Source organism: Arachis hypogaea, chromosome 1 (genome assembly GCF_003086295.3).
Source record: "Arachis hypogaea cultivar Tifrunner chromosome 1, arahy.Tifrunner.gnm2.J5K5, whole genome shotgun sequence".
Lineage (NCBI taxonomy): Eukaryota > Viridiplantae > Streptophyta > Magnoliopsida > Fabales > Fabaceae > Arachis > Arachis hypogaea.
Window position 1 is genome coordinate 106,466,793 of NC_092036.1, and position 25,134 is coordinate 106,491,926.

General features: G+C 32.7%; 2 protein-coding genes across 5 annotated transcripts; one reads left to right on the forward strand and one right to left on the reverse strand.

Moving 5' to 3' along the window:
• Positions 1-2,260: 2,260 nt before the first annotated feature.
• On the reverse strand, positions 2,261-5,824 carry LOC112707561 (uncharacterized). 3 transcript variants are annotated; one of them, XM_025759358.3, is made up of 10 exons: positions 5,151-5,634; positions 4,839-4,931; positions 4,466-4,570; positions 4,178-4,330; positions 4,006-4,104; positions 3,751-3,879; positions 3,455-3,634; positions 3,247-3,363; positions 3,004-3,135; positions 2,261-2,435 (listed from the first exon to the last, which is right to left on the reverse strand). In XM_025759358.3, exons 1-10 carry the CDS (start codon positions 5,463-5,465, stop codon positions 2,409-2,411), a joined length of 1,350 nt encoding a protein of 449 aa, XP_025615143.1. In that variant the 5' UTR covers positions 5,466-5,634; the 3' UTR covers positions 2,261-2,408. The 3 variants fall into 3 exon arrangements, with proteins under 3 accessions (XP_025615143.1, XP_025615152.1, XP_025615134.1); XM_025759349.3 differs by lacking the exon at positions 2,261-2,435 and having other exon boundaries at positions 2,848-3,135; XM_025759367.3 differs by lacking the exons at positions 2,261-2,435; positions 4,006-4,104 and having other exon boundaries at positions 2,675-3,135; positions 5,151-5,824.
• A 13,664-nt stretch (positions 5,825-19,488) lies between these two features.
• LOC112707578 (ethylene-responsive transcription factor WIN1) lies at positions 19,489-21,519 on the forward strand. Of its 2 annotated transcripts, XM_025759378.3 has the most exons (3): positions 19,489-19,783; positions 19,986-20,121; positions 20,191-21,519. In XM_025759378.3, exons 2-3 carry the CDS (start codon positions 20,042-20,044, stop codon positions 20,834-20,836), a joined length of 726 nt encoding a protein of 241 aa, XP_025615163.1. In that variant the 5' UTR covers positions 19,489-19,783; positions 19,986-20,041; the 3' UTR covers positions 20,837-21,519. The 2 variants fall into 2 exon arrangements, with proteins under 2 accessions (XP_025615163.1, XP_072058225.1); XM_072202124.1 differs by lacking the exon at positions 19,489-19,783 and having other exon boundaries at positions 19,843-20,121; positions 20,191-21,020.
• The last annotated feature ends 3,615 nt before the right edge of the window (positions 21,520-25,134 follow it).

Below are 25,134 nucleotides of genomic sequence, written 5' to 3' on the forward strand. Positions count from 1 at the left end.
GAAGAAAAGGACTTAAAGACATGCAACTATTCGAATTAGGAGAAACACCAAACTTACTTCTTAGGTACATAAGCCTTTATACCACATTCAGCAAAAGTCCTAGAGCTTGCACTATCAGTGTTTACTACATTAAGGTAGATACCCCATCTACCAACAATGCATTAAGAGGTCGAACAACACTAAATTGACTAATTATGATAGTATCCACTCCTCATCTATGTATAAGGTTTCTAACAAATGAGGCGATAACTACCATTTATTGAGATCAACAGTCAGAAAAAAAATGCTACAATAAAAGTTTTAACTTTAAAAGCATCCATAGAAGCAAAGGAGTTAACATATTAGAGCTCGGACAAAGGCCGCAGGCACATCTAACAACTCCTCAGTCCACAAATGAAGAACCATCTTACCTACCTGCCCATGACATTGAATCAATAATCCCAACATGGGCAAACAAAGAAAGCTTAAGAATCAGACTCTATAATGAGGTTGAAAACCTCCAAGCTTACAGAGAAAAATCCAAATTCTTTCCTAAGGTACTATCTCAAGATGGAGCTTCCAAACCAAAAATGGCTATGAAATACACTAAGAAGGTGATATATAAAAGCTTATCAACTGGCGATCTCATCCTAATCCGAAAATGACATCGGGCCAAAATTGGGCAAAGAAAAGCTAAAAAAATGGAAGATCCTAACAAAGTCACTTAAGACTTGGGAAAAAGCTACCACAAAATATGTGACTTGCTCAAAAACAATCTACTACCTAGATCATACTATGTCTACAATTTAAGAGATACTACAGCTAGAAAGCGAACCTCACTCTCTGATGCACACTTTTTCCAAGTTTAAGATTTTACTGAAGGAGTTTTTAGCGACGCATCAAAGTAAGGACCAAGAGTTTTACTTGTAAAAATTTCTTAGTTGCAATTAGCCATCTATTGTAATTGCTTTTAAAAGATTAATAAAGCAAGTAATCAGGATTTCTATAAGTCCTCGTTAAATCCGAATTACATGACTTAAACTCATGTCCGAAAAAGTGCAAAAATAGCTACACTAACTTTGAAAGTCGGGGCTATGAAGCGACGAGAACCAAGTTCGACGATGAATTGTATAAACGGATTGAAGTGAAATCGAAATCATCAAAACAACCATATAATCCACAACTTGTATAAAAAACGATTTAGGAGAATGTTGAAAATGGCAAGTAAAAATCGTGTAGGTTGAAACATGCGTCGTAAGAGCTGATAAAGCCCTAAAAAGAGGTAAAAGCAAAAATGACAACGAAATGTACAAGTTGGAAAGCAAAGAAAGAATTGTAAAAACAATTCGAACAAAATCAAAACGTAAAAACAATCCTCCAACCAAACAACTTGTATAAAAACGAGTTAGAAAGAAAAGAAACGATTGTAAAAACGATTCGTACGAAATCAAAACATAAAAGCAATCCTCTAATTAAAATAACTCATACCAAACGAGATAATAAAGTCGGAAATGACGAATTAAAAAACATGCAGTAAAAAAAAAACAAATTATGAGGTCGTCCTCAAGCTACATATTAACATCAAAACCCGAAAGAAAGGAGATGAAGTGAAAACACGCTTAATGAAATCTTAAGAAGCAATGACAATGAAGATGAAGGAGTAAAGAATGTCAAAACGAAGGCGATGAAGAGTGAGAAGAAAAAGGCTATAAATAGTTTGCAGGGGGAAAAGTGTCATCTCACTCTTATTTGAATGATGGACACAATTAACAAAGCAACTAAAAAGCGCACAAACAGTTACGAAGAAGTGTAACATCACATTATTTCAAAATCACGTCGAGTCGGCCGACTTGTGCCTACAGAGCACATCGAAAAGCCGACTTGTGCGAGCGACAATAGTAAGATTGAAGAATGACTTGGTTGAATGCTCGAGCCAGACTTACAAGAATTCGGTCTTGAGCAGGGACGCTATTCATACCTTAACCCACAACTCAAAACTAGGCCTAAAATGACTAAAGCCTACTCTACAGAATCCAAACTCACCTCATCAATATGTCCAATCTCATTGGTCTGACTTAACATACAGAATCTTAATTGATCCTACTAAAATGCTCATATATTTAAATACGAGATCTTAACAACCCCAAGACAAAAAGAGAAGATAACTACCCACAAAAAAAAGTTGAGATTACAAGAGTGAACACTAAGCCACCATTCCAACTATAAATACCCCTCAGGCTGAGGTATTTCTCAACTCATAACTCAAAGCTTACATTAAACCTTTACAGACATAGGCATTAGAGTTTCTTTCAAGTACCATCTCCCCATTCTCACTTAAAGACGTTAGACGACTTCATTACTCCAAGGAAGGCATCAAACACAACAGCAGAAAGAGTCTTAATCTCACGTTCAGGCCCGAATCATTCGTTTTAGATAATTTTCGGAGCAAATGTTATCTATAAAATTTGTATTGCAATAACAATAATAATATAAAACACTGAAAATAAAAATAAATTATATAAATGCAAACTAAGCATACTTTAATTATTCATTAAAGTTATAGAGTACCAAAAATCAGTGATTTCATTAGTTTCTGGGGTAAGAAAAACTATATAGTAGCAAAATCCTATAAGAAATCGGCTGAATTTGAAATGTTTCATGAAAGAAAATTACTATCACTTTCACAAATGTCTAATTTTGTTGTACTTAATTAATTTTAATAACATATATCTTGTAAAATTTACTTGAAATCAATATTTAGATACGCTTATATACAAACTATTACTTTGCACTTTTGTCACTTATAGAAAAATAAATCTCACCACTCAAGTTCATGATGCTTTTTGCTTAAGAATTCTTATATTGATATTTATGACAGAAATTTTCTTCCTCTATTAGGTATTCAACTAACATTGAGTTTACAAAACATGATAATGCAATTATACAAAAAGGAGTTGGATATGTATAAATCTATCAAAGGGATAAGCAATAAGAAGAAGTGTCAGGACTAATGTCCTGGGCTACCTGGAGAAGGTATTCTAAGTTGATATCCTCAGGATAGTGTTGTAAAAGCTTCAAATTAGCCACAAAATCCCCACCCAAGAGTTTGCTTTTCACGCAAAGTTGCATTGCACAACAGACACGAAGAAGCATATCCTATATAACACAATAGATAATAACAAGTATGAGAAGTTCTAAACACATACATGAAATTAAGTATTAATTTTCTTCTAAACGACAACTTCATTCGGAGTTCAATTGAGGAACCTGAACACCAAAAGGATTACTCAGAAGTGTATCCCATATTCTCAGGATAGACTCAAATTTGAACTCTTGTGTGAGTAGCAGTGTAATCCATCGGAATGCATAGAATTGTGGTTTAACCTGTTCATCACCAGGCTTCAAAGCATCAAGTCCAAATAGAATTAAATTGAACAACTTGAATTAAAAATACAAAAAAGTTGGATGTGGTAACCTTTGTTGTAAACTCAAGATGATGCCACAATTGCTCATCATTTACTTTCAGTAAATCTGACAAACGAGAAAGAGTAGAAAGGATGCCACTTGAACTATTATCCAATTGCTGACAGAAATGATCCACTGAGTCCCCTAAGACTCGAACAAAACAAAAAAAACTATCTGCTTCTGCACTCACCTAATTGAAACAAAACAAGATATATATGTATAAAAAAATAAGCGTACAATTATGTATACCTAACCAAAGAAAGTGCTGACCAAAAAAAAAAAAAAAAAAACAAAGAAAGTGCTTACAGCATTTTGCTTGTGAGTGTCAATAGTAAATACATAGTATATTGGTGCCAAGACTTCGTTCATGCCTTGCACATAACAAATTACAGGATTTAGTTTTGCAAACAGGAGAAGGATATTCTTCATTGCTTCCTATGGTCAAAGAAAAAATGAAAAACTTCAATCAGTTACGAACACCCTAACACTAAAAAGTATTACTTCACAGTGAAACCGAATTATAAAGAGAACTTCTAGCATTCTATTTTGAGATTAAATTACCCTATTTTTAAGACTAAATGATGACTCCCCCGAAAAGAATGGTATATCTGGATGTGTCCTCTGCAGATCTCTATTAATCTGTTCTATTGTCTCTGTGTACTAGAATATATGAACTTACAGTAATTAGAATATTGACTTCTCTATCCAAAAATTTTGAAATGGAGAAAATTACCTTAAAATACCGACTCCAAAGACTAGCCTTGCCCAGGCTCAAAGGGTGATCTTCCTGAGAAATTTCATGTCGCCGTAACAGGCCATCACTGTCACCTTCCTTGTGCTGGTTCTCAGAACTTAATTCTTTGCCTTCCCTCCAGATATGTTCTGACTGTCTTAGATTCAACAATAAAACAATCAATGAAAAGACAAGAGCTAAAATACATATCACATTTCCCAGTAAAACTAAAAGTTAATATGAATATAAACTGCTTATGTTAAGAATTACAAATTTGAAGCATCTTACTGGATTCAGGAGAAGTTCCTCTTTCAGATTAGAATACTTTTGTATATTCTCTTTCAATTCCTTCTCCCACAGGTCCTGAGATGAAGGTAAGTAACCCAAGAGAAGCTGGATATGTTGAATCATAGCAGGACAATTAGCTCTGCTTGTATGCCAAAGCATATACAGATAAAATTTTCACCCTAGACTGGTGTTACTTATCTAAATATTAAAATTAAAGCATTTGATATTCTCATTTAACATACAAATTTAGCGTAACAGTGTTAAAAATTCGTATCAGCTAAAAATTGACAAGATAAATTCTAAGATTTAGGTTTGCGTGAAAATCAAAGCTACTGGCCTACTATACTTGCATCAAGCAAATACGCTGAATTACCTTCCACGCTGTTGCACGCAAACCTCCTCCATCAGGAATACCAGTGCTAGCAATTCTTTGCAACTTCTCCAAATTAATCTCCCTTTGAGAAAGCTACATAACAAAGAATTCAAATAATTGAACAACGATTGATGAACATTTAACACTTATTAATAGCAAAAGGATTCGAAAATTGAAAATGATTAGGTTTTAACAACTTAAATCATGCATCGAAAATAATTTCACATTTAATTTTCAAATATTTCTCCGTTCGTGACCTAATAATTTCATAAATTAAACCCACAAAAAAAAAAGTTGAAAATCACGTGTGACCTCATGTTCTAAATCAGATCTTTTCTCTTCCTCTGAAGTGGACTTCAAAACCGAAACCCGATTAATGGTGTCCTTACTCAGCCTCTGCCGGGTTTTATGGTCCATGCCATTACCACCACCACCACCTTCATCATCGTTATCTATAGCTTCCTCAGCATCATCACTCTCTCTGTGCAACCGTAATGCGGCTGGATGAATCGGTTCCAGCTCTTCGCCAAACTCGAACTCTTCGGATTCTGATCCTCCAGCAATCAAGCTGCCAAGCTGGTCGGGAATTGGAAGTGGACGTGGAAGCTTGAGCTTGCCTTTGAGCATGGCGGATGCGTTGCAGTGAGAAAGGGAGAGTGCATTGTGGTTCTTCTGTTTCCGACTCAGTTAGTTTTAGTCAGAAGAAGAAGAAGAATGGTAGTTACTCGTAAGGTTTGAATGGCAGTTAGGCGCCACTGATTTTTTTTTTTTATCGTTGTCATGGGCTAGGCACCTGCCCAACTCACAACACAGAGGAACAGCTGGACACAAGGAAAAAAAGGAAAAGGAGAAACGACAATAACAAACATATTTCGAGCTTCCACTTCAACCCCCTGTGCTGCCTCCATGACTGCTGCAATTTCTTCATCTTCAAAGGGTTGACGCAAAGGATGAGACCGTAAATATCCACCATTGCCTCCAAACACGTCGAGCTTTCTAGAATTTTGTTTTTGAGCAATGAGCTTTATAGATTTGAATCCGCTAAGTCCATATTAGACTGGGCCTCATGTTGGGCTTAACAACACTATGTCCTTTATTTTGGACACATGTAGATATTATTTTCTGTTTTGGGCTTTGGCCTGTTCCAGTACCAAAAGAAAAATCATACTTCACGTGTAGTTTAGTGTTCGGCCTCAATTTTTTTTTGTTTTTAGAGTAAATGAACAAAAGTATATGTTTCCGGAGTTACCTAAAACGATGATTTAGGCCTAAATGTGAGTTTCAGACTTTTTCTGAGACAGCGTCTGACTTATGCTAGTGTCGAGATGTCGCCGTCTGAGTTCCTTGTGAGGAGGTGGAGGATAATACCTGCAAGAGACTCTGATATTTAAGTTAGCAAGGGATTTAAGTAAGTTTTTAGTAGATTGGGACTTGAATATACCTGAAAAGTGTCAGTGTATTTATAGTAAAATAGATAACTACCTTTTTGAAGTAATCCCACCTTTGTTAGTGGATAACCGTTCCCTCTATCTTAGAGATGTGTTGAGATCTATCTTCTACATGAGGTAGAGATAGTAGAAGAGATTTAAGGAGGTAGTTACTTATTCAAATAAGTGGGACTAGACCTCCCTTATTGTACTCGACCTCTTGATAGGTCGGGCAAGTAGAAGTGGTTACCCTTTTTGGGTGGGCCTTTTTTCTTATTGGGCCTGGCTTTATGTTTTTGGTGCCAGGGTATGAACAACGCTTCTACTAGAGTCCGAGCTTTCATAAAGTCAGGCTTGAGCATTTGTGTCTCCAGTTTCCTTCGTCGAGTACACCGCCTTCCAGAAGTCGGGTACTCGACGTGTTTCAAAATTTTTGAAATGTTGCTTCCCTTAATGACGTGGTGTATGTTACGCGACAGTTTCCTGGAGATCCGTGCATGACTTTTAAAGAAGGGTGCGTAAATGTCCTTTGTGTTCCTTGTGTATTATAAATTCTTCACTTTTTCTCTCTTCCTTTTTTTTCCGTTTCTAAAATGTTTGCTTTCTCTCTTTCTTTCACTTTCTTTGAACTTCTTTCGTACATCCATTCCTAGTTCAAGATTCCTTCATCTCGAAGCTTTACAAGATTTGGTTTTGCATTTTTCGAGAGGACCACCGTTTGCATTTTGGCCATTCAATCTGCCTTTCGCATTTTTGATTTTGTAATTGTGTTTGCCCCTAAATGGGGTTACTTTAAAGTGGTTGGGAGTGACACCATTTCTGTATTTGAAAGTATGTTATGGTATTTTGTGTGTAAGAAATTTTTGATTTCATACTGAAAGTTGTAGAAGGCTTAGAGAAGGGGGGGTTGAATCTATGACCTTCTTTTATATTATTGAAATAACCCTTTAAATCAAACTTTCAATTCTGATTCTACTTGAACTCATCAGTGAAAAATTTATGAGACAATTTATTTTTGTCTCATGAATATTAGAAAACAGAACACAGTAGGGAAGAGAGAAGCTGACACCATCATGTATCCTGGTTCAGTTGCCTTGTGCAATGCAACCTACATCCAGTCTCCACCACAACAGTGGTGGAATTTTCACTATAGTTAAAGTATTACATACACCAATTCCACAGGATTGACACAATCCTTTCACTCTCAAGTTCTAACCTAACTTAACTTGGTTATGCTAATACCTAACTATTTACTCTTAGTACTCACCCAACTAAGAAAGGGATACCTCACAGGTACAAGATACAAGACACGGACTTTACCTAAAGAAATCTGAAATAACTCTAGGCTTTTCTCTCAAGTGTATTACTCAGCCTCTTTCCACTCATTGGCTTTTACTTGAGCTCTCTCATTATGCCTTTTCACTCAAGAAATTACAGAAAGATAAACATTAAAAAGAAAATTACAATATGTAAATCATGAAGAAGATTAATTCTTCAACAGCCTCTTTGCTATGTGATAAACCAGATTTGCTAGCCTCTGATTCAGTTCTTCATTCTGGTAGAATGCTCCTTTGACTAGGAAGCACTGTCCAAGTGGATGAACTTCTTTAGAGAGCTCTTCTCGAAACATACACCTCAAGAACACTGGTTATCTCTCCTTGGCTTCTGAATGGTGAACCAACTTCTTTTGTATCTCCTTGCATGTTGCTGAGTTGCTCTCTCACCTAGGTTAACTCTCGAGCTTTGTGCTTCACCAACCCACCATGTCACTTTTTTCCATTAATCGTCAAAATAGAAACTTTATTTCTGACCTTCCCTTGTTGACCGAAAGCCATAAAACAGCAGAAACAAATATCTTTAATGGTAAATCCAGATCTTGGCCATTAAAAAATAACTTGGTCCCCAAGACACACTTGTGACCGTAGATGCACAGCAGTGTGAGTAGTGATCATCTTTCCCATGTTTCTCAGAATAGATAGGCAGAACATTGAAGATGAAGAGAAAAAGATATGATGCATGTATAAAGAATTGAAATCACCTTTTAGCTTCTGACTTCTTGATGCAGTTTGATGTGGGTGATTAGACTTTAGCCTTTCTGCTTAACCTTCTCTTTCTTGCTTCTTTTGTGAACAACTTAGGGACTAAGCATTCTCTCTCTCTCTCTGATTTCTGACCAAGATGAAAAAGTGAACGTTGCTTTTGGTGTGAGAGCAAATTAGAGAGATCAGCTTGGAGTGATGGATACGAACTTGGATTGGTTTTGATTCATGCAACCCGTTTGATTTCCTTGGCCCATCTAACTTCATTTCTTTGATTCCTTTGGGATGTTGTTGTTTTTGTAGCCTACCAGCCTTGTTTATATTTTCCATTCAATTAGGCTACTGCTTTGTATTGATTTTTTGGCTTGCATCACTCAATCAAAATAATCAACACTAATTGGGTAGTTAGTCCAATAATCTAATGTTTGTCATCATCAATTATATTAGTTAATTTCTTAACTTCACAATCTCCCCCTTGATGACAAATATAATTAATCATTAACCAAAAGGAATTGAATCTGAATTGAGTTGAGAAACTTCCCTTTGATTGTTGTTACTTGCTTTTGTGTTGCTCCCCCTTTTCCTTTCAAGAGTAGCTCCCCCTTGATTTATGCTCTTTTCTTCCTTCCTGTTTATTATTCTTATAGAAAATATAAAAAGAGCTACATATAATTCTATTTGACTAAGAGAGTTTATACAACGAGAAACACAGATCCAGCCTAATGCTGAATATATCATGTCAGCATCAAAACAGGCTTCAAGTTTAACAGGGTTAAACTAGCAACATATGAAAGTAAGTTCCAGTTCTCATGTCAATACATTCATTACAGCAGCATAGTTTGCAAATCAAATTTTTATGCCAAAAAACTAACAGCAGCAGTAATCAATCAAAATTCACAATTAAAAACACAAAAAATTCAATAGCTACAATTAAATTTAGCACAGCTATTACTGCCCCTTTTGTCATCAAGGGTGGAGCATAGTCAACATCAAGTAACGTCTGCACCTTGAAACCTGCAAGAAAGTGTTAATGCATAGTCTAAAAATACCAAACTAATTTAAAGTAAATGCAGCAGTTGTTAAGGTATTACAGTCATCCGAAAAATCAAAGTAGTTCAAAAATATAAAAAAAATAGTTTTTATGAGACAAAAAAGAGCAGAAAACAGCAGCTTCATGAGACAAATCTAGGCATCTGAACCAATTCCCTCCGAATCAGCTTCCTCATCAACATCAGTGGCAGGATCTTCATCTTGTTGAAGATTATCAATGAACTTCATAAATACAGCAACTCTATCCCTTGATTTCTGAAGAAAATTATGCTTGCTTGCTAGATTCCTTTGTTCCTTACTCATGGCAATCATGTGATTAGATTGGGAGACAAACTTCTGGACTACGTCTTTGACAACATTGAGCAGAGCAAATTTTTTATCTAGTAGAGATGGAAGTACCCTCGGTAGAAGGAGGAGGAGATTCCTCAGGAATGAACTCATCATCTTCATTATCTAGAACCACTCTCTCAGATCGAGTAGGTCCTTTTTGCTGTTTTACTGCACCACCTCCCTTTAGATATGAATGTCTATTTTCATAATCCTCATTGGCCAAGTCAACACCAAAATGCTCAAATATACAAGTTAGAAACATGCCATAAGGAAGGGCTTTGTCTTTCTCACTTCTAACAGAGTCAAATATGTTTCTAACCATCAAATAAGAAAAAGAAATTTCTGTTTTTGTGAGTAGAGCATATAAAACAAAAGTGTCAGTATAAGAAACCCTTTGATATGAACCACATTGAGGAAGAATGATGTGGTTGACAATTCGGTGCAACTGAGCACGTTCATATCCTAGGACTTTGTGAGTGGGTGTAATGCCATCAATCAAGAAAACATGTTCACAAATATGAGTCAAAGCATCATTGTAAGAAATACCAACTCCTTCATCCCACTTAACAGAGGTATAAGCACAAACCCCAACATCAGTATATTTCAGACAATCACTGATTGTTTCTTTATTTAAAACAATTTTCTCGACCCTTGATATAAGAATGCTCACTGTCTTCATGATATGCCATGTTAGCATAAAACTCTTTGACCAAAAGAGGATACACATGCTTTTTTATGTTAAAAAGGTGATTCCAGTCCAAAAATTTTAAATTTTCAACATATTGAAAACCTTTCTTTTTCAGGTTTGGCAAATCAGCAAGAAAAAAGGGACACAGGATACGGTACTTAATAACTCCTTCATAAAAGTCATTATTCATGGCAGACCTAAATCTATAAGGATTATAGTTGGAGTGGGATGTCATGAAGTGAGATTTATGAACAAAAAGATCAATGTCTGGTTCTCTAACAAATTTGAGAGGGAGACAAAATTTACCTCTTTGAGAGCGCAAGAGAACAGACCTTGTCTTAGGTTGTGTGGGCTCAGAAGTAGGTCCAGGCGCTGCTAGTCGTTTTCCTTTTGGGTAGGCCTTTTTTCTTATTGGCCTAACTTTATGTTTTTGGGTTAGGATATGAACAATACACTTACAATATTTTAGGATGGACAAATGTACACCCAATCATTCATAATACTCAATAATACACATAAAAAATTGATAACAATGGACAAAAATAATACACCGTTAGTGGGACTCCCTTTCTGTCAAGTTTGATACGTACGTGGTTATGTAGCATGACAAGGCGGATTCTTATAAGCTAATTTTTAAGAAATTGAAAAAGAAAATTAAAAATCCTAAATAGTATTGGGTTCCTAATTTTCGAAGAAACTCTATCTCTTACCCTCCCTCCAATTGTAGTGGCTTGCAAAATCGAGGGATGAGAAGTGAAATTCAGTCCAGGTCTGAGGGTAAATTGAGTTATATAACTTAAATCATAATACATCACTTTAACAAGTTATACAAGTTTATCAAAACCAACATCCTCACACCAATGTACAAACCAATTATCAATGTTCTTAGGTTTACTAATTTCTTAATTCACCCTAACAATCAACTTCAACATCACTTTTGCATTGGAGTCATTTTTGTCTTTTCTTTTTCTGATATTTGCATCGTTTTCTCATTGTTGTAACTGGTATAATAAGCCCCATAAAAAATGATCTTCTTCTCTTTGCATTTATCTTTAAGTTCATCAACCCAAATAAAATAGTCACATTTCATTTTTTATTTCTACTCCACACAAGATTGGAGGAAGAAAGAATAAATCAGCATCAACCAAAATTTCTACTAATAGTGGAGGCACAACAGTTAGTGTACTCATATCTTATAATGTGGGCACCGTAAGAACCAATTATTTGAGTTCTCCACCGTTTGTAACTTTAACAACACAATATCCACGCTATAGTAGCATGTGCCACAATTAAAATGGTGTTTCTTTTTGTTTCTCTTTGTCACACCTCCAACGAAAGACTCGCCAGTATTACTAAAGTTATTCTCCTAGCATGATAGTCTCGATTTACTCTTAGATCTTGACTGAACTTCACCTCTCATTCTTTGATTTTGCAAACCACTGTAATTGAGGATATGAGATAGAGTTCCTTCAAAATTAGGGCATTCAATATTTTTTAAGATTTCTGATGTTCTTTTACAATTTTTTTAAATTAGCTTATTTTCACTTAAATCTCACTAAAAAATTTACTTTGTCACACTACATAGTCACGTAGGCACTAAATTTAATGGAACAGAATCTTCACTATCACTTTTGTCTATCATCATCAATCTTTTGTATATATATTGAGTATTTCGAATGGTTGGGATGTATATTTTTCAACTCTAAAATATTATATGTATTTTTATCTATTTACTCAATTTTTTAATATATTTTAAAATAACCTACTCCATCGCTGCTTACTATACTTAATCAATGGAATTTTACTAGCTAATACAGGAGATAAATACACTCCGTTACTCTTGATTGTACTATAGCTCATGATTCATCAACCTTCCTTTGATTATTTATTTGCCCAATTGAAGAACTTATCATGAACAATACCCCCGTTATATTGCTAATAATTTTGCGAAAGACTAATTAGTTGCTGAAAAATTTTAACTGGAAAACAAGCGTTTTTTTTTCAGATTACTAACGTTGCACATGTCTTTCCATCAATCTTACTGTCAATTCTATATTTCTATATTTAGTTGATTACCATGCAAATGCAAATGGAATAAACCTTTTAGCAGGTCCCCTTAAAATACTTATTAATAAACTCCATAATAAATAATCAGTTCTGCCAGAAAATTCTCTTTTTTTTTTTAATTAACAATCATTTAATAAAATAATAGATTAATAAGCATTAAAGAAAGGCAAAGAAAAGTTAAAATAAAAATATATATTATCTGAAAAAAAATTCATAAATAAATTACATAAATAAGTGCTATGATAGTAGTAGGGAAACTCGAGACAAAAAAGGGCAGCAGCTAAGCTACTTTACGATGGCTACACGGCTACCCCACAGGTTTTAGCTCTTCATCTTAAGGGTTTTTTACTTATTTAAACTAAAAATAATTAGTTAATAAAAATTCTTTTCTAATACAAAATTATTTACATAAATGTCCTGTTTTAATTATTAGTAAATCATTAGTTATATAATTTTGACTTTTTACAGAGTTAATCGCAACGAAATTTTACGAGAATAAATCGCACTAGATTTATGGAAAATCAAATCGAAAAAGAGAAACCAGCACAAATCGGAGCGATTTAAGTTCCTTCAAGTTCAAACTTTTTTCACATCAGTGCACACGTAAATTGTAGTGAGTTGCTGGGATTTACAAGTTTTCCAACAAAAAGATGAAAGCCCCATCGATTTACCCGCAGATAAAGAAAAAATAAAATAAAAAAAACATTGCGATTTAGCTTTTGTACTTGAAGAATGTTAGGGACCAGTAAAATTTGTGATATGTAGATATTAATTAGCCATCATCAATAATTTTAACGGTGTGAGATAACATTTAATAATGTATAATTACTCATTTTTTTTCAATGATTAAATATTAATTAAATTTTAATAAAAATACTTGCTTAGACTTTCTCTCTGTATGTACAATAACAAAGTCCCATGCTATTTACTTAGGAAGGTAAACCTAAAAAGTAGATGCCACTCTTGTTCTCCACCATTCTCGTCTTCTTCTCCCTCGTGCCATCTTTGTCGGCAATGAGCCTCGTTGCTGGCTCTGACTTGAGATAGTAGCGGCGACGATTTGAAGTAGTGGTGGTGGCGTTATTGTGAGCACTGTGAGTGGCAGTAGGTGAGGCGTCTCCGGCACAAGGCTAGTTGCTGGATATCGCGGAGGGAGTGGTTGGCAGAGGTGGCGGAAGAAGGCGGCAGCGAGCGGGTGCAGCACTACCTGGATCGCAGTGTTAATGTTGCAAGTGTGAGGAGTGTTGAAGTTAGTCCCACGTTAAAGAAAGCATGGAAGAGTGAGGAGTTTATAAGATGAGAGACCCATTAACTTGACATTTTTAAATTTTGAGTTGGATGTGGTGTCTTCTCATCTTATGTTCTCTCACTTGATTCCTCCCCAAAGTCTCCCCAATGGTGGAGAGCTCTCCGCGGATAAAATTTCTTAAGGATAAGTGCCATTTACTAGCGATTTAAAATGGATTAACTCTCTTTTCTTTGTTGCGATTTACATTTTATTTATTAAAAATAACTTAGTCATTGCGATTTATTAATAATAAAAATTGAATATTTATGTAAATAATATTGTATTAAGAGAAACACATTATTAACAAATATCAGTTGGTACTAATAATGGTTTTATAAAGAAGAAAGAAAAAAAAAAGGTACTAAACCATGTATTAGGCGGGGTCCTAACTACTCTCAAGTGTCTTCTTTGCATTAAAAACTTGAGGGGAGAGGTTACTATTTCAATATCAACTATAAAACCATGAAGCAGTATCCCAAGTAATATAGTTGTAATGTAATAAAATCTAACCATAAGTTAGCAAAGGAAGAGTTGTAGTCTTATTATTACATTTAATGACGATGAGACTTCCAAGGCTTCCATCACCATACCGAAATATATGTAAAAAAGGCTTCAACTTCTTAGTGAAGAAGAAGTATGCACTATCTTTAAGGCTACGTGACCAATGGACCACTACTCTTTAGGACCATTCAACCTTTAGTAGAAAAAATATAAAGCAAAGAAAACCACCTATGGCGAACTACGTACTATTCCATAATTAAGGATTCACTCATATCTGAACAAATTATTCTACTGATTCTACATAGTTTCCCACCATGATACTTTCTCAGTTAGTGTTTGGACTTTGGAAGTGTTTTTTGTCAATGAAAAAATTCATGGTTAGGTTAACGAGTTCAACCAGGGATTACTATTTTTCAACAAGCAATAGCACTAACATTTTTAAAATTATTTTTTTATTTTAAATTTTAAATTTTAAACTTTAAATAATAATTTTAAACCCTAAATCTTTTCAAAAAGTAAAGGTTAAAAAAGTAATTTTACGATAATTTTTTTAATATTAATTAATTAAAAATTAATTCTCTGTATTTATTATAAATTACTAAACAGTTTCATTAAGAAGCTAACCCTTTTTTTAACCAATAATTAACTAATAAAATAATGGATAAACAAATATTAAAAGTAAAAAAAGAAATTTCAAGGAAAAAACATTGGCTAATTATCGACCGGTTCTTAATCTTTGTCCTTAATATTCGAAAATGGTATTGATTATAATTGATATTTGGATGAAGAAAATTATTTAAACTGAATAAATACTTTTCCTATTGAAGTATAAATTGAAAATATAAAATAATGAAATTGAATTTATCTACCACTGGTGGAAAGCAGGCTAATTTTTTTTATATTGGTTAAATACATGTGTAATACATTGATATTGGAAGATTATGTGTATTTTTTTATATGGTGTTTTATTCAAATCGGACTGTCCGATTTGTTTGAAAAAAAAAATAAACTACAAATCGGAGGATCCGATTTATCTGAAGAAGAAAATAAACACCAAATCGGAGGATTCGATTTGTATTTTTTATTTTTTTAATTTATTAAAATAAAAATCAGACGATCTGATTTCAACATTAAAATTTTTTTATTTTCAAAATTACAAATCGAATCTTTGGATTAAAATTTTTAACTTTTTTATTTTTTTCCAAACTCAAAACGGACCAACGGAGGATCCGTTTTCTGTTGACACCATATATATAAAAAATATCTCTCTTCTCTATGATATTGTATTACTACATTCTCTCTTCGTATCAAAAATAAAAAGCGTGGAAAGCACACCTTGATTTATGTTGAGACTTGAGAAGCTAATAAGGTCAACGTTATTAGTTGAATATATAGATTAATCTCATCATACGCCATACATCTTTTATATATCATCTCTGATCTGCCTTTTTTTTTTTCGGACAGGTCTCTGATCTGTTTTGAATCATAGTATCAAATTCCAATTTACTGTCATTTGTTTTTGGTGGGCCACATTGTATGTACATTTTTAGTATCTACCATCATTATTTACTTTCCAAGAATGCACTATGTCAGTCACATATTTTCAAGTACCGTATGTCTGTATCTTCTCATGTTAAGCACCTGTAGTCAAAACCTGCTTCACATGTTGTAAAATAATGCAAGAGATCGAATTCTATTATTTGAACATCAAATAAAAAATTCAGAAGAGAGAAGAAAAAATTTACAATAATGTGTGCCCTTCTTAATGTCTATTACAAATCATATATAGTATGTGATGATGATATCTAATATATAAATCAGTAAATGGAATATAAAATTACAACAATAAACACAAACAGAAAAATACTAAAATTCAAATTCAATTATGTCTAAATTCTCATCATCAAAATCACATGATTCATGCAAAAAAATTTAGAAAAAAAAAACACAACATCCATTAACACAAAATCATAAAGAGAACAAAAATAGAGAAAGAAAAGGATAAGGAAGAACGAAAAAATATAACAGAGTGGAGGAAAAGAAACATAGAGAGAAGACGGAGAAAAGGAGCCATCACAACGTTGTCGTTGTTGTTGTCGCTGAGAACAAGAGTCATGGAAGGAGGTGAAAGACAGAGGCCCGTTGCTGCCATCACAATGTTGTTGCTGTTGTTGTCCACTGCTATCATTGTCGTCTCGGTTTTGCTCAGCAAATGCTCTTCCTCTTCTTTATACCTTTTACTAATTGTTGTTGATGTCGTCCGAGGGGATTAGTGAGAAGAGGGGTATGTGATACAGAAAATACAGAAAAATAAGAGCAGGAGTGGAGCTAAAAATTTTTTTGAGAGGAACCAACATAAAAAATATAAATTAAAAAAAAATAAAAATTAAAAGAGAGTTAAACTAAAAAATTAAAAATTTATATATACAAATTATTAATTTGGGAGGGACCATTTCTCCCCTTCCTTATAATGTAGCGGATTGAATAAGAGATTGCTACGAAACATTGAGATAATCGTATGAGACATATTGATTTTAAAGTGTCTGAAAATTTTGATTTGAAAGAAAAAATTAAATCTAAAGAGATTATGAAAGAATAGATTTAAATTAGAGAGAAATAAAAATAAAAAGAGAGAAAAGAAGCGAGAGGAGTTCATAATTATTAGAAATTAATTTTTTTAATTTTAAAACATTAATAATGCCAATTATTTTTTAGTTTGCCATGTCACTATATTTATTTGTTACTTCAGCATTTTTTGTTAATAGAAATAAGAAAAATTGACATCTAATTATTTGTGTCAAATTTAAAATGTTTTAAAAACTATTTTATTGTTAACATTTTTTAAAATCTTTCTTCTCAACACCTAAATCTTTTGATCAGCAATGTAGTACCTCTTCTTATTTACTATGCTTAGCTACAAGCTAAGTAGTACGCTCATTTAGTAATGCATGCATAATGCATTATAATACTAGCAATGCGCACATTTCTGTCTCTATTGGTGAGATGTCAATTTACAAAAGATCAGGAAGGAAGATATGATCCAATTGAAATTTGTGAAGGATGATGAGGCTATATGAATACGTTGTTGCACTGTTTCCCTTTGATAGCTGACCCTTGCTTACTGTAATTAAGCCAAACCAAGATATATCTCACTCATTGGCCCCCAATAATTTCAACATGTTCCGTCCTCACTATATTGTTGTTGCTATTTTTAACTATATAAGAAAATAAACTATTAAAATGATATTCGAAAAATTTTGATACTGATAAAAAAATTTTAAAAAATGTGAAAAACAAAATAATTCTTAAAAAATTTTAAAATTTGACAAAAAAAATTAAATATAAAAACATGATGTCTCGATAAATAAAAAACGCTGACCTGACAACTAAAAATACTAAAAAAATAAAGAACTTAGTATATATTTTTATATTTTAATATATATTATATATAAATAATTATTTTTTAGCGTGTAAGTAGTTATATATAAGATTTTAATTCCATAATTATTAAAGATATAAACTTTATATATATATATATATATTTTATTAGTTTAAATTTTTTATGAAATTAATTGTTTTATAAGATTATATTATAATTTTTACGATTATTTTTATATAAAAAAATGTGTTAAATATATAATTATTATTTATATATTTATTTATTTATTTAAATTTTTATTTAAAGTTTTGAGAGAAATGATAAAGTACAAATATGAGAATTATATTTACAACTAAAAACACTCTGTTCACGCAAACTTTAATTTTAGTTCATCCACGTCATGTTCATCCCTTTGTCTTTATTATTTCCTCTATTGCTAGCTATTATATTATTGTACACACACTCATTACTTTAGCAAGGGACCAAAAAAAATAAAAATCAAAGCCCGCATTTATATCTCAATAATACAAAAGGTGTTATCTTAAACCGTGATTTCGGAGGGTTTATTATGAATTACCATACACTTAATTAGCTTCATCAACCATTTTGAATTATAGTCTCCCCAAGGAGCCAAAGCTAACCAACCGAGTAATGATATCCAATTGGGGAGTGTATGTCTAGGGTGCGAGTCCACATAATAATGGCAAGTAATAGAATCCAAGTGTGTGGGTCACCTTCATCCCTTAGCATCTCCGATCCACCAATAATAATTTATTTCAAATTCAAAACCATTTCTTTAGAAAATATTTTCACTCTCACAATTTAATTGTCTCTTCTTTTTATTCACTAAAAAATTGTCTAAATACACTTATTTTTATAAAATAGACTAAAAAATCCTTTAAATTTGTTAGATGTATAATTATTTATTTATCTTGTTTGATCTATTTAAGTTGAGAAATGCTACACGTATACTAAAATCAGTCACTAAAATCAGCTATCAGTATAAAATATATGTTAGAATATAAATACACATTAAAAATAAATTAAACTACACATATATTTATATATAAATATCATGGTGACTGATTTGAGTGACTAATTTTAGTGTACAAATAATAATTTTTATTTAGATTTTTGAAACAAATGATGTCAAGACAAATAGGATCACAATTCTTGTGGTCTAAAAATTTAGAGTTCAATTATTATTATTTTCAAAAAAATTTAAGCACAAGATTAAAAAAAAGATGTCTTATGGTAAACTCTCATAGAGATATAATCATATATATAACTATTTATATATATTTTTTATCAACTTAAATTTTTGAGAGACATAATTTTATGATATGATATCAGAATTTTATGATTAAAATATCTAAAAATCAATTTTTGTTATTTTTAAAAGAGAAAAAAATAATGGAAGATAAATAAAAAGAAAAAAAAGTCTATACAAAAAAATTAAACAAACCTAAAAAATATTTTTATTTAAAAAATATATTAAAAATATAATTATTTATGTATTTTTTATCAATTTAATTTTTTTTAAAAATAATTGACAAATTTATGCTAGGCATGTGTTAAAAACATAATTATTTATGTACTAACTTCTTAGCTTGCATCAGTTTAAGTTTAGAATAAATAATTGTATGAAATCAGATATATAACTTTAAAAGTATGAATTTTTTTAACTAAAGATAGAAAGACTCGAATTTGGAATCTCTTGTATAAGTATAGGGAGATTATGTCATTTGAGCTATAATTTATTGTCAAATACGATATTGTTGATATCTCTATAGTTTTCTACTTAATGATATACGATTTTGGGATAAAGAATAAAGCCATATAATTCATATATATACAAGTGCTTATATTTGATATCTCATTAAAGAAAAATAAGTTGCTTAGCTTGTTTGAAATTTGGACCGCTAGGAAGTAGCAAGCTATAATACCTTAACTAACGTTGATACAATATGTTGTGATGTAAACACATCGTATGGCATAGAAAAAGATGGATGATGATGAGAAAGAAGAAAAGATTAAAGAAGGGGAGTGTAATGGAATAGGGGTTGGGAATTGAAAGAAAAAAAGAAAGAAAGGACAAGAACTCCAGCGACTGCGCAACCAAGTCAAGCACAAACATTTATTGTTGAGAAGGTTACTGTAGAACCCAAGGATTTAGGTGAGTATCTTTAATTCATCACTCTCTATACCTTTTAGTTCGCCGACACTCTTTGCTGTGGCATGCCCCTCTTTCCCGGATTTAATTAATTTCAATTATTATTATATTTTTATTTATTTATTTATATTCTCTCTATCTATCTCCCTCTATATTTATCTTTGGCAACTCTGCACCTTTTGTACTTGTACTTGTAATCTCACAGTTCCAAAAAGATACTCTCTCTCTCTCTCTCTCACATCATCCCCAACGTTGTTAGTGATGGTGCAATCAAGGAAGTTCAGAGGTGTCAGGCAGCGTCATTGGGGTTCTTGGGTTTCCGAGATTCGTCACCCACTCTTGTAAGTTCTTATTAAATTCTCTCCCTTTTAGAACCACCTCAATTATTCATTACTCTTATTGTGTTGTAGGAAGAGGAGGGTGTGGTTAGGGACATTTGAAACTGCGGAAGAAGCCGCAAGAGCCTATGATCAAGCTGCAATTTTGATGAGTGGCCGGAATGCCAAGACCAATTTCCCCATCATACACACACCGGACGGTGATCCAAAGGTTGTCAGCTCCACCGAGGAATCGGCGGCGCATTCTTCCTCCGCCTCCAATAAGGATCTAGAGGAGATTCTACACGCCAAGCTTCGAAAATGCGGGAAAGTTCCTTCACCTTCCATGACATGCTTGAGGCTCGACACGGAGAATTCACACATTGGTGTGTGGCAGAAGCGCGCTGGCCAGCGTTCTGATTCCAATTGGGTCATGAGGGTTCAGCTCGGTGCTGGAAACAACAAAACTAGTGGTGTTGCCATGAATTCCATGGTTGCTTCTTCTTCTTCGTCTTCGTCTTCGTCTTCTTCTTGTGATCTTCTTCAGTCCCCGTCGTCAACCGTGTCCGGTGGTGATCTGGTTAGGGGAGAGATGGATGAGGAAGAGAGAATCGCATTGCAGATGATTGAAGAGCTTCTCAACAGAAATTGTCCAAGTCCATCGTCCTTCAACAACAACAACTTGGATGAAACGGGTGTTCACCATGACCATAATAATAATGCTACCTTCTTTCTTTGATAATTTTCAAAAATGTTTATAACCATTTATTTTTTTTATTTATAATACTTTTAAGTTATAAAGAAAAATAAATGGTTATAAATAACCGAAGATGACAACCAAAAAATTGTTCCTAGTAACATAAGTATTTTTTTTTCTAGAATTATGGTATTCACGTGCTGATGTCACATCGATCTTCACAAAAGTTCATTTGCTGGGAGGGAAAGCTTTTTATTAGTTGGGTGGTTTTATATCCTATCATTGTATGTTTATGATTAATGCTATTTAGGGGTAAGAAATTGTATAAGAATGGAAATTCATAAATAGAGAAAGGCATATATATATATATATATATATATATATATATATATATATATATATATATATATATATATATATATATATTACAAAATCTTTCTCTCTTTTTGTGAATATCTGTTCTTATATATATATTCTTTTACAGCTAAATAACATTACTTTTTCTTTTTTTGGTCTAAAGTGTTTTTTTTTCTGGGTTTCTTAATTAGAAATGTAGATATCTATATATATATATTCATGCGCCGAGCCCAAAGAATTAGAGGACCTTTGGGATTTGAAGGGGAATGAAATAAAGGGGCATGCATATTGTATATGAATATTATATATTATTGTATGTGACTAGTTCCACAGAAAATACTAGTGCTGGTATTATTATTGTTTGATAAGATTTCTGGATTAATTTTCGTTCCTTATTCAAAGTAATGCATTGGATTATGATAAGTAGTATGAACATTTCTATATATTGTTCTTTGCTTTCACGAGCGAGGGGGCTACATCAGGAGTCCTTATTATTCAGAACAACATGTGTGTTCGTGAAAGACTGAAAGCTATGGATGTTGAAATATGTATATATTGTCTCGTTATAATTAACGTCATTTTCCCTGTTCCGTATATCATTCTTTGTCTGATTAACCTACTAACCTAGTATATAAAACTATGACGTCGAGTATTTTGTTGTTCATTATTAATCTGCAACTAATTAAACAAACCTTTCTTTTTCATAATAAACTATTCTTTTTGTACAAACACCAAAAGAAAATTATTCTTTTTATATACAGTTCAATCTATGGATATAATGTTTTTATTTTAATTTGCTTAAATTGAAAACCCCTATTTTTAATAATATCACGCTTCACATGATTATTTTTTTTACTGTATTTTATATGAATTTAAAAAAAATATTATTATCAAAATAAAATAGTATTATCATTTTTTGTTAAATTTTATTTATTGATTCTTTTTTAATGAAGATAATCTATATTGATAGAGAAATAAAATAATATTTAATTCCTTTTTGACAAAGATAATTCGTTGATAGAAAAATGAAATTGTTCTATATTAGACCCAAGTCCATAAAATCAAGGACACAATTAACGTTGATTCCATATAATTCATTCAAAATAGAATCACCTTTGTAGACAAAATCATGAAAAATGTATAATAAATGTTATGTAACGTCTTAACGTCTAAATGGCTAACCAATATATATTGATTGATGGTAAAAACCTAATTAAATAGAGCAAACTGTTAGTTGTAGAACTAACAACATAAGAAAAAGCTAAAAAAGACTATAAGGGTATGCTTTTCCTTTCAAATATCCTTTCACTCTGTTTAATCTATTACTAGTGTCATTGCAGATACAAACTCACGTTTACGAATGTGCGTGGTCACGAGGTCTCGAGTTCTTTTAAAGGTACGGACAACTTTTTTTTATCAGAAATACAGAGATGATCACTTGGGTCAATATATAACACTAATTAAATAGAGTGAAATTCTCCAACAAATTGAACAAACAAAACTACCGATACATTGATTCTTAATTTTTGAGAGAAGAACGTTACTAACCGAGAATCAGTTCCACCAAAAGTAGCCGTGTCCTGATCAATAAATCATGATCGGGAGTAGATTCGAAAGCTAAGTCATTTCTTAGTACATCAATTTTATTTTATTACATTTAAAAAAAATTAAAGTTGAATTAGAATTGGAAGTGATTTGGGTTGATTTGATTTTTTGTTCTTTATTAAATATTTGAAATAATGTAAAAGAGTTAAGTAACTTCATATTTACTTTCCAAAAAAAGAAAACTTCAGATTTTACGAAATTTCATGAATCATTATATTTCTGTGTAAAACTACTGCAGTTATAAAATTGAGGTATTTAATCAAGCTTGTACTAATGTTTACATAAGGCTCCAGATATAAGAACCATTAAAAATTTGATTAATTGATTAAGCTATTTTATGTAGTGCTTTATATGTATTTTATTGGTATATCAGTGGCATGTAGTAAGAGTTGAAATATATGAAAGAGTGTTGTAGTTATTAGTCATGAATTTTGTATTTCAATCTTGTTATAGCTCTTTGATGACATTGTCAAATGAGATAGATTAAATCATTAAATATATTTTTATTTTGCTCTCTTCAATAAGTCGAATTATAACAAAAGATCTAAAGAAAGGTACACTCTTATTTACATCTAAAGTACAGAAAAAAAAGGGAATAAAAAGTAGAAATAAAAAAAGTTTGAATTTATATAGAAAGCCAAGAAATAATGAATGCAACCTAATAATCTGGTTAGAAATCATTAACACATATGCAATTTGATTTTGAGGCATATATTATCCTAAAATCAAATCAGTCTTCATTTTCACCATTTGGAACTTTACCCAAATTGAGCCCGCAGGTACGAGACATTAAAATTGCCATTCTTCTTGCCTTCGATAAATTTGTCCCCATGAATAAAGATCAGACACCTATGGTACTTATTAGGTTATAATTAAATTAGTTACATGTAAAAGTATCATATGGATTAACGAATGGTCTACGTTATTTTGGAAAAGAGAAAGACAGGGACTGAGTATATTATAAGCAACTCATCTAATTCCTCTGTAATTTTCAATTTTTCTTTTAAAAAATTAACATAAAAATTGTCCTAATTTCAATTTCACTTTCATTCGCAGCACAAAATCACAAATCCTAATTTTTATCTGTCAATAATCAACACTGTGCCTCCCTCCCCACAACGTCCCACGTTGTCGCGGTTTCATCGTGGCGTTTCCACCACGCCGCCACAGCACCAACTAGAGTTTTTGCACTCTCATCGCCGTTGCATACCGCCGCAAGCTCCATTCACGCTGCACGCCTCACGACGCAAGCAACACGCCATAGCACCACCGCTTCATCGTTGCACCATTGCTTCATCGTCCAGGGATCAGTGGCCTCTCCTAAGCTCCGTCATGAAACCCGCCACCCCCACGATGTTCACGAGCGCACGCCCATGCCCCCGTGTTCGTGTCCTCCCTCACGTCACACCCTCCGTTACTGTCGGTCTTTTGCCCCCATCGCTGTTCACAAACTCACGCTAGCGCTCCCGCCCTCACGTCTTCTTCGCGTCACCGTCTTCTATTGCGTCGCACCCTCTGCCACCGTTAGTTATTCTTCTTCTTCTTTCGATGTGATTTAGATTTTTTTGATGTAATTTAGATATTTTTCATGTAATTTGGATATTTTTTGTATAATTTGAATTTTTTGTATATTGTGGATGTTTTTATCAATATAAAGTGGATGTTTTTTAATATAATTTGGATGCGTTTCGACATAATTTGGATAATTTTTTGATATATTGTGGATGTTTTTTCATTTCATAACCAATTGAGAATAAATTCTTTTCCAATGTGATTTGGATTTTTTTCGATATAATTTAGATTTTTTTGGTGCATTGTGGATGTTTTTTCCTTCATGGGTGGGGTGTAGTCCAAATAGGAGTTGGCTGAAATGGGCTGCGCTCCTTATTGGTTACCTAGTCATGTAAACTAAACAGATGTCATAATTATAAACGCCTAGTAGTAAATAGTAATGTATACACAAACCTTTACATCACTACAAGAAAGAAGTCTTGTCACCACGCTTATGAGAGTGGTGATTGATTAGTGATTTGGCCACGTTTTAGATGTTGATTACTAATTTGGCCACGTTTTAGATGTCACACTTATCAAAGCGGGACTATAGAGAGAAACAGGCACGCTTTTAAAGTGTAGCTAGTTTATTTTACTACGGCCACGTTTTCGAAGCGTGCCTATATCCTCTAATTATTTGAGCATCCCAAAAAAATGTTGCAACAAAGTTCCCATTAAAAATTTATATTTTCCCCTAATTTTTTCTCCAATACACTTTTAATTCTTTTTCACTAAGGAAAACCGTGAAAAAACCTAAGAGAAAAATACCCACAACACATCATTCATTTAACATGGGCCTCTTCATCGCTAAAAAGAGAAGAAACCTT

Excerpts from the sequence above, each read along its gene's own strand:
- LOC112707561 (XM_025759349.3), bottom strand. The coding sequence starts at position 5,465 with ATGCTCAAAGGCAAGCTCAAGCTTCCACGTCCACTTCCAATTCCCGAC. Across the intron at positions 3,880-4,005 it reads CATTTAGTCTTAAAAATAGG|GAAGCAATGAAGAATATCCT; the intron begins GTAATTTAATCT and ends CTTTGACCATAG. Across the intron at positions 3,364-3,454 it reads ATCTTGAGTTTACAACAAAG|GTTAAACCACAATTCTATGC; the intron begins GTTACCACATCC and ends GGTGATGAACAG.
- LOC112707578 (XM_025759378.3), top strand. The coding sequence starts at position 20,042 with ATGGTGCAATCAAGGAAGTTCAGAGGTGTCAGGCAGCGTCATTGGGGT. Across the intron at positions 20,122-20,190 it reads GAGATTCGTCACCCACTCTT|GAAGAGGAGGGTGTGGTTAG; the intron begins GTAAGTTCTTAT and ends ATTGTGTTGTAG.